Source organism: Asterias amurensis, chromosome 9, assembly GCF_032118995.1.
Source record: "Asterias amurensis chromosome 9, ASM3211899v1".
In the NCBI taxonomy this organism is placed as follows: Eukaryota; Metazoa; Echinodermata; class Asteroidea; order Forcipulatida; family Asteriidae; genus Asterias; species Asterias amurensis.
The window spans coordinates 4,128,732-4,142,869 of record NC_092656.1 but is presented as its reverse complement, the minus strand read 5'-3'; the positions used below and the strand labels follow the sequence as shown (position 1 = coordinate 4,142,869).

Genomic DNA, 14,138 nt, shown 5'->3' with positions numbered 1-14,138 from the left:
TTATTTGAATTCTCATTTTACGAAATTGAAAGTAACTAAACGAGCAAAATGGAACGATGAATGGTGTCACGAAAAATAATTACGGTACGCTAAATTGAACAGAGTGCTAAAAGAATTAGACTCGACCAAAAACGAAATTGAATGGCCGAATTCTAAATTTGAAACGCAGAGTAACAACTGAAGAGGCAAAACAGCATTCATTCGATTATAGAGAACGAAATTGGCTGCTTATTTGCCGAATTTGACCGAGACAACTTCAGGCATGAAGCCCTTTTTAGTCATGTTAAAGCACACAATTTTGTGCAACAATGGTGTTGCTTCCTGTCATAGCTCTCCTGCACCTTCGATGACAAATTGACTTAAAGACAGTGGACACTTTTGGTAATTGTCAAAGACTAGTCTTCACAGTTGGTGTTTCTCAACATTATGCATAAAATAACAAACCTGTGAAAATTTGAGCTCAATCGGTCGTCGAAGTTGCGGGATAATAATGAGGGAAAAAACACCCTTGTTGTGTGCTTTCTGATGCTTGATTTCGAGACCTCAAATTCTAAACTTGAGGTCTCGAAATCAAATTCGTTGAAAATTACTTCTTTCTCGAAAACTATGTCACTTCAGAGGGAGCTGTTTCTCACAATGTTTTATACTATCAACCTCTCCCCATTACTCGTAATCAAGAAAGGTTTTATGATGATACTTATTTTGAGTAATTACCAATAGTGTCCACTGCCTTTAAAATGTTATTTTATGCGCACGTTGGGATACACCAAGTGAGAATACTGGTCTTTGATTAAATTACCAAAGGTGTCCAGTGCATTTAAAATGTGCATTACGGTATGTTTTGTTTAATATCGTGTGACATGTGTGTAACGATCAAGTTTTTGGTACTTTTTTAAGATTATTATTTGCAACAGTTCAAATAATTTTTGTAAGTTTGCGATAAACAGTTTTTAATTCGAGGCAATAATCTGTTGTAGTGCCTTCGGGAAAGACTCTCTGGTTGAGTCAATCGTCAGGCCCAGCCATTAACTTTCTTTGTGCCAGCTGTTTTTTGCAGCTACACGGATAACGTATTGGGATTCCATCCACCCAAACGTTTACTATGAAATAAGTTATGTCGTCATAAGTACAGAGGTACAAGGATTTCACACTCTAACGATTCACTAATCTTACATGCATGCAAGATGCACACCCAGTGGTGGTTACAGCAAAATGTAAAGACTTATTCAAAAGCAATGACTGGCAATTTTTGACAGGCTTCCACCTTGTGCAAAGCCTCAAAGGGATGTTTTTCTGAGGGCCGATTGTTGCTGAGCGACGGCGTCTCAAAACATACACTATTTGTTGATCTTTCTATTAATACTCACTTGGACAAGACTGTGTTGACCAGCGAGAGTAAATAAGTGCTCCTGTGTGGAGATTGCATTGAAGAAAAGATGAAAACATTCAAGATCCTTATTCATTGAAAAGGGGGAATGTTGTTTGCTATAATTTACATACAGCGGCGCTATCGGAGAGACAACTGGCGCACAATGGTACACTGTGGTAGGGCATTTCAGATTGTTACGAAAGAAGAAAATGCTTGCTAGTAAAGCTCCACGAAAATAAAGGCAATAATAAATTCTTGCCAGACTAGCTCCATGTAAACTAAAGGTCGAAGGAGATAATGTTAGGCTATTTCTATAAAGTAGGGACCAACATCAGTTTAGTATTTCGTCTTAAAGAGAATCTTTCTAGACAAATAATATAAATTATTAAAGCTGACAGTGTTAGAGTCAAGCTATCAGAGCCAGCAATTATCGCTTCGTTAGTTTCAAACACAGAAAACCTGGAATCCATGATGCACCCCAGCCGCGTATTGGCAAATACATCGATTGTTGTGGGGTTTTTCTTTAGAATACACACATAATATTTGCCTTCTTATTTTTGCTGTTTTGGCATTCAATGCGAGAGTTAAACTTTCATTCATTTTCATCTGATCCATTCATTTATCAACGTATAAAAACATTCTTCACGGTATAAAAACATAAACTCTGTATCCCGTGTTTAAAAAAAAAAACAAGGCCTCCAAAATACACTACCTTGAAAGAATTAGTCTGAAAAGTACATCATAACAAAAAAATCGACAATCTCAAACAAAGTGATACAACTTTTTTGCTGTATTGGTCGGGCCGGATAAAGCAAAGACCTTCCGTGTTATTTTGTTACTTTTTGTTTTGAATCTTGAATTTAATTGGTCTATAAGGTTGTCTTTAAGATTTTCACTAGACGATTTGGAAAACATATTTAAAACACTTTAAGATGGAATTTTGCTTTTGGGTGTAGTTAGGAGTATTAATTTTGGTTTCACCCACATACACCGATGTGTATTAGCAATGAATATTCAGTACTTGGGAAAATTGGGGGAAAACGCTCACTGAGCGAAAATTTCAAACGGGAAATTCGTTTCATGTGTTTCTCATCAAATATGACATTTCAGACAGAAATAAGAGATAAAAAAGAGATGATTTCAACTATCACCATAGTTAAAGGCAGTGGACACTATTGGTAATTGTCAAAGACTAGCCTTTACAGTTGGTGTATCTCAACATATGCATAAAGTAACAAACTTTGAGCTCAATCGGTCATTGAACTTGCGAGATAATAATGAAAGAAAAAATACCCTTGTCACAAGAAGTTGTGTTCGTTTAGATAGTTGATTTCGAGACCTCAAGTTTTAAACTTGAGGTCTCGAAATCAAATTCGTGGAAAATTACTTCTTTCTCGAAAATTATGGCACTTCAGAGGAAGCCATTCCTCACAATGTTTTATATCATCAACCTCTCCCCATTACTGGTCACCAAGAAAGGTTTTACGCTAATAATTATTTTGAGTAATTACCAATAGTGTCCACTGCCTTTAAGTTTTTATGTATATCTGTGACCCTTGCAGAAACTTTCTCGTAGGATTTTTAAACAATTTTCTAACTATTGTTTTGTTTCACTTCAAATAGAAACCTGTTTTGGTATCGTGGACTGTGCCGGAGTTTGCAACGGGGACGCGGAATACGACTGTGCCGGGTTCTGCCTCGGCACCTCGGTGCGGGACTGTGCCGGGGTCTGTAACGGCGAAGCCACCATCAACAGCTGCAATGAGTGCGTCGGTGGACTCACCCGACGCAGTGAGGATTTTGGAAAGGATTTCTGTGGAAATTGCAAATCAGATCCGGATTATCGGATTACTTGGGATTGCGCCGGAACGTGCAATGGCTCTGCCTTTGTGGATGACTGTAACGAGTGTGTCGGTAAGTTTTAGAAACAAAAACCATGGAACTTTGACGTCACGTGGCTGTTTTCGCAGCGAATATTATTTCGCGGGAGTGAGCACAGTTCAAATGTTGCGAATTGTTCTTTGCGGTTTTGTGACATCAACACTCTTATCGCATTCTCATTGGTGGAAGGGCCACATGTACTCGGCCTTAAATATGTCTCGCAAACGGGATAACGTTTTCCGATAATGCTCAATAGCATTTTATTACTGCCTGAAATTATTTTGTTTTTGGGTGATAGACGTATTTATTATTTCTGAAATAATGTTCAGTTTTTGGATGATAAGGGGAAAATCCCCATTGGGGAAAACCCTCGCAATTAGGCGGGAAGTTGGATTGAAAAACCCGATCCTCGTGCAAGGCGTCGGTATAATATGGGGTTTCAAACTGAGGTCCACAGAGGTGAAAAGGGGGAAAGAAGCAGCGAGCCAATCTGATGATTTTATTTTCATTTATCTCATGTTTATTTTGTTTACAAAGATCACGGGCAAACGGTTTTTGGTATTTGTATGTGACCCAAAACACAATTTCCACAGACTTACATTAAACTTACACAGTTTGAAGGTAGAAAAAAGGTTGAAATGGTGGTAGAAAGCTTCCCTTTAAATGGTGCTTGCTGAGTCTTTTTTGCTGCAGTTTTATAAATGAGTAAAACAATTTTCGCCTTAAGAGCAAAAATTATTTTAGCAATCAGAATATTTTTACGAAACTCTCCTGAAAACATTGCTAAATGATTTTTACTTTTTTTCAAAAATGTACCGACTAATATAGCTGGGGTGGATTTCACAAAGAGTTAGGACTAGTCTTATTATCACGAGGTAGGACCAGTTACTCGTCCTAACTTAGGACTATCCATGCAATTTGTATATCTCCTAGGACTAGTCCTAAGTTAGGACTAGTCCTAACGTAACCCTTTGTGAAATCGACCCCTGAAACTTATACAAGTAAGTTATATTACATACATCTTCATTCGCAGTGAGTGGAGATTCATGTCATGGCCAAAATCTTGATCTACAAAAAGTATCAAAACCCCTTTACTGTCACATGGTCCGTCCTACTAATTGATAGGGAATACTTAGTATGTGACTTTTTTTGTTTGCAATGTTGTCATTTTGTAGGCGGTGAGACCGGTAAACCTGAGGACTATAATGATTTCCGTATTGACTGCAAGGGATTCTGCGATGGGAGCTGGGTGGAGGACGGCTGCGGGTATTGCGAGCCGATTAGCGGGTTATCCTTCAGCGAGGGTTTCAGTAAATACATGGACTGCGCCGGCAACTGCTTCACCCCTGGTGGTAAGTCAAACATTTTTATTCCAATCTTCGTAATTTGTACATCAATGTTAAAGGCAATGGACACTATTGGTAATTGTCAAAGACTAGCCTTCACAGTTGGTGTATCTCAACATAAGCATAAAATAACAAACTTGTGAGAAATAGATGTGCGTTTAGAGATTTGATTTCGAGACCTCAAGTTCTAAATCTGAGGTCTCGAAATCAAATTCGTGGAATATTACGTCTTTCTCTAAAACTATGGCACTTCAGAGGGAGCCGTTTCTCACAATGTTTTATACCATCAACCTCTCCCCATTACTTGTCGCCAAGTAAGGTTTTATGCCAATAATTATTTTGAGTAATTACCAATAGTGTCCACTGTCTTTAATACAACCAGTAATGGTGTCTCAAATGGCTCTCAGAACCGGCAGAGAAGTTATATTCTCAACCAAAATGCTCCATTATATTAATATTAGTTGGTTCTTATAATATTGCACATTCCCAGCTGCAAAAACGGGGCTGTTAAACTTTACACCGGTGTTTTGTTATGCATTTATACCCAAGACAGAATCAAAGATAACATCATTATGGTCTTAACATAACAGCAGTGTAACTGATCCCCAGCCCCCTTCTGCGTGTAACACACACAATATTTGCATTGTAGTAGCTAGATCAAGGTTCTTTACAGCATTATATATCCTTTAGAACATTACTCAAACTCCATGGGGAGCATAATATAATCATAATATTAGTAGTAATTTGATAATAATGTTGTGGACTTGTAAAGCACATATCCACACTGCTTGGTGATCAAGGCACAGTAAAACCAAAAACAAAGAAAAGAAATCAGACACAACTAAATTAGTCATTGACAATCTGTGACATAAGATCAGATTTAAGAAGAGATTTCAATTGTGTGGTACAAAGACAAGATCTAAGATTAAGTGGTAGAGAGCTCTTCAAATGCGTGGCGCAGCTGAAGAAAAAGATTATTTATAAACTCAAGCTGAATTTCAATTAGCGCTTAGAAGATAATCCAACACAATTCAGTTTTAACCATCTACATGGGATTGTATACACCTCCGATTCAGTCACCCAGGGCCCAATTTCATTGAGCTGCTTAGCGGCCTCTCTGGTGCTTACGGTGTGATTTCCATTCCATAGAACTGCTAACCGAAAGCACACGAAAAGGTGTGCCAACCGTCCGATGCTTACTGCACGAAAATAAATGACGTTACAGTGCAAATCTATGGTGAACGCGAAATATGGCCGCTTGATTTGTCTGCCACCCTGTGAATATGCTTGCACCTCAGCAAATTTGTCTGCCACAGTAAGCACAAAAATTTGCTTTCCGTTAAGCAGCACAATTTTGACTCCCATACATGGCCGACCGTGTTAGTTCGCAAAGTAAAAGGAAAACCACGCAATTTCGAGGCAAATTTGTGTGGATCATTGTATTCTACTTTCAAAACATCTTTCTACCATACTGCATTTCATAACAAACGGTTACAAACGTTTCTTAAAGACCAACTCGTCCGGTCCAAGGCAACGTGTTCCTTTAATTAGTCGAAGCCCATGTTCTACTGAATTTTATAATCTTATTGATGTGACAAAAAAAGGAGATCAGTGTTAGTTCATTCTAAACATAAAACAAACGATTTTTTCAAACTCCTGGAGTCAATAATCATCTGCGCATCATTTATTTATTTCTATTTAAAAAACTTTTAAAAATACTTCCCGTGTCAATGCAGATTATTAAAAAATAAGTTAAGAAGATTTTCCTTAATTGAACACTTTATTTGTGGTACGTGTGCTATATAATAAAACTCCAATATAAATGATTTACTTCCTTTCCATGACTTCTATTAACAGCGAGCTCTGACCGTGCCTTGCTGAACTACTGCGGGGTCTGTTACGGCGGTACTACGGGTCTCCCGGAGAGCAGTGGCACCAACGCTTGCGGACAGTGCGAGTCGGATCCCAATGCTGACGAGACATCTTGCTCTGGGTGTGATGGTGTACCAAACAGGTTCGTCAAAAATTTTAAGCAAAGGAACATTTTATACTTGATTTTTGCTAACAAAACAGTTGCTGACAGTGAAAGGCGCTTTATGCTATCTGGTGTCACGAGAAAATAGTGAAAAACCGATAACATAATATTTGCACGACATCGATTCAAAAGCAAAATGAATGAAATGCTCACCGATGCGTGATAAGCTCCATGCGGGATATGAGTTTTGTTTTTTTCTCAACAAATATAGCTTTTCAGACAAAAATGTTTCAAGGGAAGTTTTCTACTATCATCATCATCATTAGACCGTGTAAGTTTACATAATTAATATGTGACCTTACATGGATGTTTTTATCTACCAACTCTGTATATGCCTTTAAGTTCATGAACAGTTCGACGTCTGAAACATTAAAGGCAGTGGACACTTTTGGTCATTACTTAAAATAGTTATTACTATTAGCGTAAAACCTTTCTTGGTGTTGAGTAATGGGGAGAAGTTGATGGTATAAAACATTGTGAGAAACGACTCCCTCTGAAGTGCCATAGTTTTCGAGAAAGAAGTAATTTTCAACGAATTTGATGTTGAGACCTCAGATTTAGAACTTGAGGTCTCGAAATCAACCATCTTAACGCACACAACTTCGTGTGACAGAGTGTGTTTTTTTATTTCATTATTATCTCGATAAGTTCGATGACCGATTGAGCTCAAATTTTCACAGGTTTGTTATTTTATGCATATGTTGAGATACACGTGTGAAGACTGGTCTTTGAAAGTTACCAATAGTGTCCACTGCCTTTAAGGAGCGACTGGACGCGCTCGGCTGTTGTAGTCGTTCGGAACGACTCGGGAGTGTCTTGGTTTCAGGCGTCGATTTTGTCATGAGCCGAGCCAATGTACTATTTAAAAATTATTTGGGTCGACCTAAAGTCGCTCCTTTTGTTGGTTTGGCGCGATTCTGGCGCCCCTGTCTGAAACGGTTGTTAGTTGTTCGAGATTGTGTAAGTGACAATGCATTGCTTGAGGCTTGAGACAGAAGCTTACATTCACAGCAAAATAAACACAATTATTATAAAAGGAAGCCACGGATGCCTCATAAGGGACTTTAATCACGGTAGCTCAAAAGCCCTGGGGAAACCTATCAACAAGGATGGTTGCTATATGAACCATAAACACTGGGGTAAACTCTTACTCTTCTTTGATAAGTCTTCTTGGCTCTGTAGAATGCACTGCCACTCAATACCTAAGACATTGTGATAAAAGTATCTTGCTCAAGGACACTAACGTGTCGAGTCACGATCATGATTCGAACCCACACTTAGAGGCACTGGACACCTTTGTTATTGTCAAAGACTAGTCTTCTCAGGTGGTGAATCCCAACATATGCATAAAATAACAAACCTGTGAATTTTGTTACCTAAGTAACTACAATACCTCTCTCAAATACTATGTTACTTCAGAGAGGGAGCAATTTCTCAGAATATTATGTTACCAGCTCTCCATTGCTCGTTACCAAGTCAATTTGTATGCCAACAATTATTTTCGAGTAATTACCAACAGTGTCCAGTGCCTTTAAAGCCATTGGACACTTTCGGTAAACAGTATTGTCCAAGGCCCACACTCCGTGTACCACAACTTATACATAAAATAACAAACCTGTGAAAATTTAGGCCTAATCGGTCATCGGAGTCGGGAGAAAATAACGGGAAAACCCACCCTTGTTTCCCCACGTTTCGCCATGTCATGACATGTGTTTAAAATAAATCCGTAATTCTCGCTATCGAGAATTGATATTGTTTTAATGTTTTCTCAAAAAGTAAAGCATTTCATGGATTAATTATTTCAAAAAAAGTCTTTCACCATTACCTTCTGTAAACCCTGTGAATTATTTGTAAATCTGTGAGCTTTTATTTTTTGTCTGTACCGAAAGTGTATAATGGCTTTATTAAACATTCTTATACACGAAAATACAAATGACATGTACACTGAAATTCGATCATAAATTACTGTATTTATTTTTTCCTAACACAGTGGTCAGACTTTTGATGCATGTGGTGTATGCGGCGGTACCGGTACAACGTGCTTTGGTGTTGGCTGGATAGTCCCAAGTGTTGTATCCGATGGCTCTAATACACAGGTATAATATCAACACAGGTTTGACAATCTCACCTGAACGATCATTTATTTGTGTGAATTCTTTATGTACATAAAAATTGAAGGCGACCTTTTAAAAAAAGTTCATCCGTTGTTTCAGAATGATTACACCGAAGGTGGTACCCCCCCCCCCACCCCACCCCCCCCCCCCACCAAAAAAAAAGTTCTTCTAACACATTTCTTCATCTTGTACATAAGATGTTTGGAAAACCAAGAACAAACAGAAACGGTAACACAAACGATCTCCACGGGGGAATTCTAAAGACTGGGGTGCTGCAAGGAATTGTATGTACAAAGTGTATGTGAGGTTCGTAACTGCAGGGGAAAAGGAAATAGCAAAATATGTATTCACACGGATGTAACAAAAAATTAATTAAACAAAATAATAATAATATTATTATAATCTGTGTACCCTCCTCCCTATAAATCCTTCAACATATCCCTTCAGCCAATCCACAAATGCTTTAAATGTAGTTCGGAGCATGATATTTGTGTGGCTTGTGAGAAGCGCCTTGTGGGCGCTTTTTTTAGGCGGATTCTGCGCTATATAAGATCTCTTTATTATTGTATTATCTTGAAAATGTGGTTTCTTTTCGCCTTTTCGTGTAATAGCTCCAGGTATACGGTGCTGGCTTTGATGAGGGTTCTACATTCGCTTGTATCTTCGAAAACTCTGAGGGCGCCCAGACATCCAGTGATGCAGTCTATGTGGACTACGTCAGCTTGCAATGCGATGTCCCAGAACTGGCGTCAGGTAAAACATAATTTTTAAAAATCAAAACTTTTCATCGTGTTTTCATACTTGAACGTAAATATCTCTAGATTTTGATGCCTTAATAATATTTCAGTAGAGGAGTCAAAACTTCTCTGATGAACATTTGTTATATTTAAGGTTAAACGGACTTGTTATTTTAATTGTTAATTTTTTTTCTTTTCTATTTTCAGGAGATTATTCCGTCAAAGTTCAGAAAGATTCCCTCATCTCGACGGCAGAATTTTCAACAACACTTACTGTCCTTCCAGGTAAACTACTCGCATCTTACTTTCGGCCTAAATTGAATAAGCAAAATTACTTACAAGTACACAATTAATTCCTTGTTCCTTTTTATACTCGTTTTATGTCACAAAACATTTGGTTGCAAGTTCTCTTAATCCATATAAATCATACCCATGCAAAAAGCACAACTTAAGTCCCTAATAAATTATTTCATTTTTCAGTTAATATTTTTGAAATATCAGCTCAATTGTATTCATTCTATTTTTCTATTTCCCTCTGATAGTAATCGAAATCTTGAGCGTTCTACCGTCTGAACTTACCGTGAATAGTTCAGTGGAGAACTTTGATGTGACAGTCACAGCGTCAGAGAGCGCATTCACTGCCGTGAAAAGCATCGCTACACCTTACCTCATTGTGGAAGGAGGTGAGCATTGGATATTAACTCAATAGTGATTTAGTTTAATCTTTTAAAATCCATCGGGATTGCTACTTTTTTTCTCTCTCTAAATGTATTTTTTTCTTTACCGTTCTCAGTGTCTGTACTTCCATTTTTACCTGTGAAATTTATGAATGAAATTGGATGACCACCATAATAAAAACATTGGAGTGTTTCTTGTCTCACTATTTTTTTATATTAAGGCTACAGAAGTGTACACTGAGCATGATCCTACGCATGTTTTCAAATGACATGATTATTTTGTTTCATCACACTTTACATTATCAAAGCAACTATAAGTCAATGAAATGTACGTTTAACAAACCTACGCGTGAGAAAATAAAAGTATATGCAAGTTTACAACGGCCGTCTTGCCAATTCTAAAACTTTATCATCCGATCTTATATGTTGGACCCCTTCGTATTTTCTTTGTGTATGATAATTTTTCATGTAAGAAGTATTGTAATTGTAATTTTTAGGAATATTGTTATTGTACTGATGTCACGGGTGCGATGCGACCCCCCCCCCCCACGTTTATTTTTATGTTACGTAATCATTTGCTTTACTTGCATGGCTAGCGCCCTCTGCGGGCTGCTTTCCGGTTCAAGAGCATTCTGTTTTGGGCCGAAGACACTTGGACGGCTTCAGTTTCAGACCGTGTTGCCTCAAACAGGAGAACACTTTAGACAGGAAGACGAAGATGTTTCTCCTTCTTATCAGCTGAGCCAAGTCCATGAAAGTCCAGGAGATGTTAAACATACACCACTTGTTGACCTATCCAAAGCGAAGTTAGACAGCGAGTCACAAAAGCAGCAGCTAGAGAGTCTCCTTCAGAATTACTCTGACGTATTCTCATCCAGTCCCCTGGACTTTGGATGTACGTCGACGATGAAGCACTCCATCCCACTCATAGACAATCAACCCTTTCGACTTCCTCACCGCCGAATTCCTCCTTCACAATACCAAGCTGTCAAAGATCATCTCAAGGCCATGGAAGAAGCAGGTGTCATCCGCAGAAGTAACAGTCCATTCGCCTCACCGATAGTGATAGCCCATAAGAAGGATGGTTCACTGCGGATATGTATTGACTATCGTCGCCTGAACAGCAAAACTGTACGTGATGCATATCCTCTCCCTCGCATCGATGAAGCACTGGACGCTCTTGGAAATGCTCAACTCTTCACCACTCTAGATCTCACATCAGGCTACTGGCAGGTTCAAATGGAAGACGAAGACATACCTAAGACAGCGTTCACTACCCCCATGGGACTATTTGAATGTAATCGGATGCCCTTCGGCTTAGCAAATGCCCCAGCTACATTCCAACGTCTGATGATGACTTGTCTCGGAGAGCAAAACTACGTCACGTGTCTTCTCTACCTCGATGACATCATCATATTCTCTGCCAACTTCGAAGACCATCTCGACCGCCTCTCTAAAGTGTTCTCCTGTTTGAGGCAACACGGTCTGAAACTGAAGCCGTCCAAGTGTAACCTCCTCCAAGAAGAAGTTAGATACCTCGGACACATCGTTTCGAACAAAGGCATTAGTACTGATCCAGAGAAGACGCAACAAGTAGAGCACTGGCCAACCCCCACTAATCGCAAGGAACTACAACGCTTCCTCGGCTTCACTGGCTACTATAGAAGATTTATTAAAGGATACTCACACGTTGTCTCACCTCTCTACAAGCTCACTGCTGGTGACCCAAGACGAAAGAAGAAGAATACCAAAAACACCTCTCCATCTGTAACCCCACCTTTCATCTGGACAGAAGAGTGTCAGAACGCGATGGACATGTTAAAGCAGTACTTGACATCTCCACCGATCCTCGCCTACGCCGACTATTCACTCCCGTTTATACTCCAGACCGATGCATCAGGAGTAGGGCTCGGAGCTGTCCTCAGCCAAGTCCAAAATGGAACAGAGAGAGTCATCGCTTACGCAAGCAGAGGACTCAACCCCGCCGAATCTCGCTACGCAGCACATAAGTTAGAATTCCTAGCCATGAAGTGGGCGATTACTGACAAGCTACGAGACTATCTTCTGGGCAACCAATGTACCGTGCTGACAGACAACAATCCTCTCCTTTATGTCACTACATCTGCCAAACTAGATGCGACAGGCCAAAGATGGATTGCGGCACTATCTCAGTTCAATTTCACTGTTAAATACAAGCCCGGAAAGAACAACGGAGCGGCTGATGCACTCTCTCGCAAATCGCAAGCTGATACTTCAAGAAGTCTCTTGTCATTCCAAAAGGATGCAATCACAATTCCTCCCCACATCGTGCAAGCTATCTGCAACAGTCACCCACCCGAAACAACTCCCTTCATCGAACCTCCAATTGCAAGATGCGATGTCATGACACAGAGTCACACGTCACTCCCATCAAATGAGTTGCCGAGACTACAAGAGAAAGACATCATATCCGCTCAGAGAAGTGACACGGACATATCCAGAGTCATACACTATCTAGAGAAAGGAAGAAAACCAACCAGAGCAGAGAGGAGTTGTGAAAAGCTCGGATGCCTCATGTACCTAAGACAATGGGAAAAGCTTCACATGAAAAACGGCGTACTCTATCGTCTCAGAAAGACCCATGACGGATCAACAGCCGAACAGCTTGTTCTCCCTGAACAATTTCGACACACAGTAATGACATCACTCCACAATGATTTCGGTCACTTGGGCTACGAAAGAACGCTCGACATCGCAAGAACCCGCTTCTTTTGGTCCAAGATGGCAAGTGACATCAAAACTTGGTGTGAACAATGCAAGCGATGCTGCCTAAGAAAAACTCCGTCTACAAAAACGCGTGTACCTTTGGTCAGCATCACCACAACTGAGCCTATGGAATTACTCTGCATCGATTACCTCAAGCTGGAAAGAAGCAAAGGTGGCTATGAAAACATTTTGGTAATCACAGATCATTTCACCAAGTATGCCCAGGCGTTTCCATCTCGCGATCAGAAGGCAGGCACAGTTGCTAAGATACTCTGGGAAAAGATAATACAGCACTACGGATTTCCTGTACGACTACACGCTGATCAGGGTCGCAACTTTGAAAGCCAACTCATCCGAGAATTATGCAAGATCTGTGGCATCAAAAAGAGCCGAACTACCCCGTATCACCCTCAAGGAAATGGCGTCACAGAGCGTTTTAACCATACGCTCCTTAACATGCTTGGGACATTAGAAGAAAATCAGAAGAAAGACTGGAAGCAATACGTCGAAATAATGACACACGCATACAACTCCACACGTCACGACTCCACCGGTTATGCTCCGTTCTACCTGATGTTTGGTAGACACCCAAATCTACCAGTCGACTTGATGTTTGGACTCAATTCCACTCAGAGAGAGTCTACTTCAAACTATGCGGACTATGTAGAGCAGCTGAGAGAAAGACTACAGAAATCATACACAAGGGCCAGCGACTACGTCAAACAAGCGCAGTCGAAGCAGAAACGCCTGTATGACAGAGGTTCCTCCATCGCTCCTCTACGTCTAGGTGACAGAGTCCTCATCCAAAACAAGAACCTCATTGGCACATGCAAATTAGCCGATAGATGGGAATCACAGCCCTATATTGTGATTTCAAAGCACAAAGATCTACCTGTGTACAGCCTCCGCTCCCTCGGTGACGGTAGAGAAAGAACTGTGCACAGAAACATGCTGACTCCATGCATGTTTCTCCCACTAGAAGAGAACAACACAACAGCCGATGAACCACATCAGGAAACCCAGTTAGAGTCAGACGAACATCAGGAGAGTGAGAAAGTTCCAACTATCATGGATCATAGTGAAACTAGCGACGAAGAGATAGACATAGACTTCATCCCAGTAGAAACTGAATCTTCGTCAATGTCTCCTTCACTATCTCCGTCACTATCACCTCCTGTCCTCACACCAATCATAGATCTTGAGCCAAGCAATGTCGTTGAAGTTTCCCCTCCTG

At 40.0% G+C, this 14,138-nt stretch overlaps 1 protein-coding gene across 1 annotated transcript in view; it reads left to right on the top strand.

Annotated features, from left to right (window-relative positions):
• The window catches only part of LOC139941783 (uncharacterized), a 48,682-nt gene that overhangs the window by 14,066 nt on the left and 20,478 nt on the right, over positions 1 to 14,138 (top strand). The window contains exons 3-9 of the mRNA XM_071938404.1: positions 2,993 to 3,283; positions 4,426 to 4,602; positions 6,454 to 6,610; positions 8,622 to 8,727; positions 9,357 to 9,498; positions 9,690 to 9,767; positions 10,025 to 10,165. Coding sequence (XP_071794505.1) covers positions 2,993 to 3,283; positions 4,426 to 4,602; positions 6,454 to 6,610; positions 8,622 to 8,727; positions 9,357 to 9,498; positions 9,690 to 9,767; positions 10,025 to 10,165 — 1,092 coding nt within the window. The remainder of the gene's footprint in view (positions 1 to 2,992; positions 3,284 to 4,425; positions 4,603 to 6,453; positions 6,611 to 8,621; positions 8,728 to 9,356; positions 9,499 to 9,689; positions 9,768 to 10,024; positions 10,166 to 14,138) is intronic.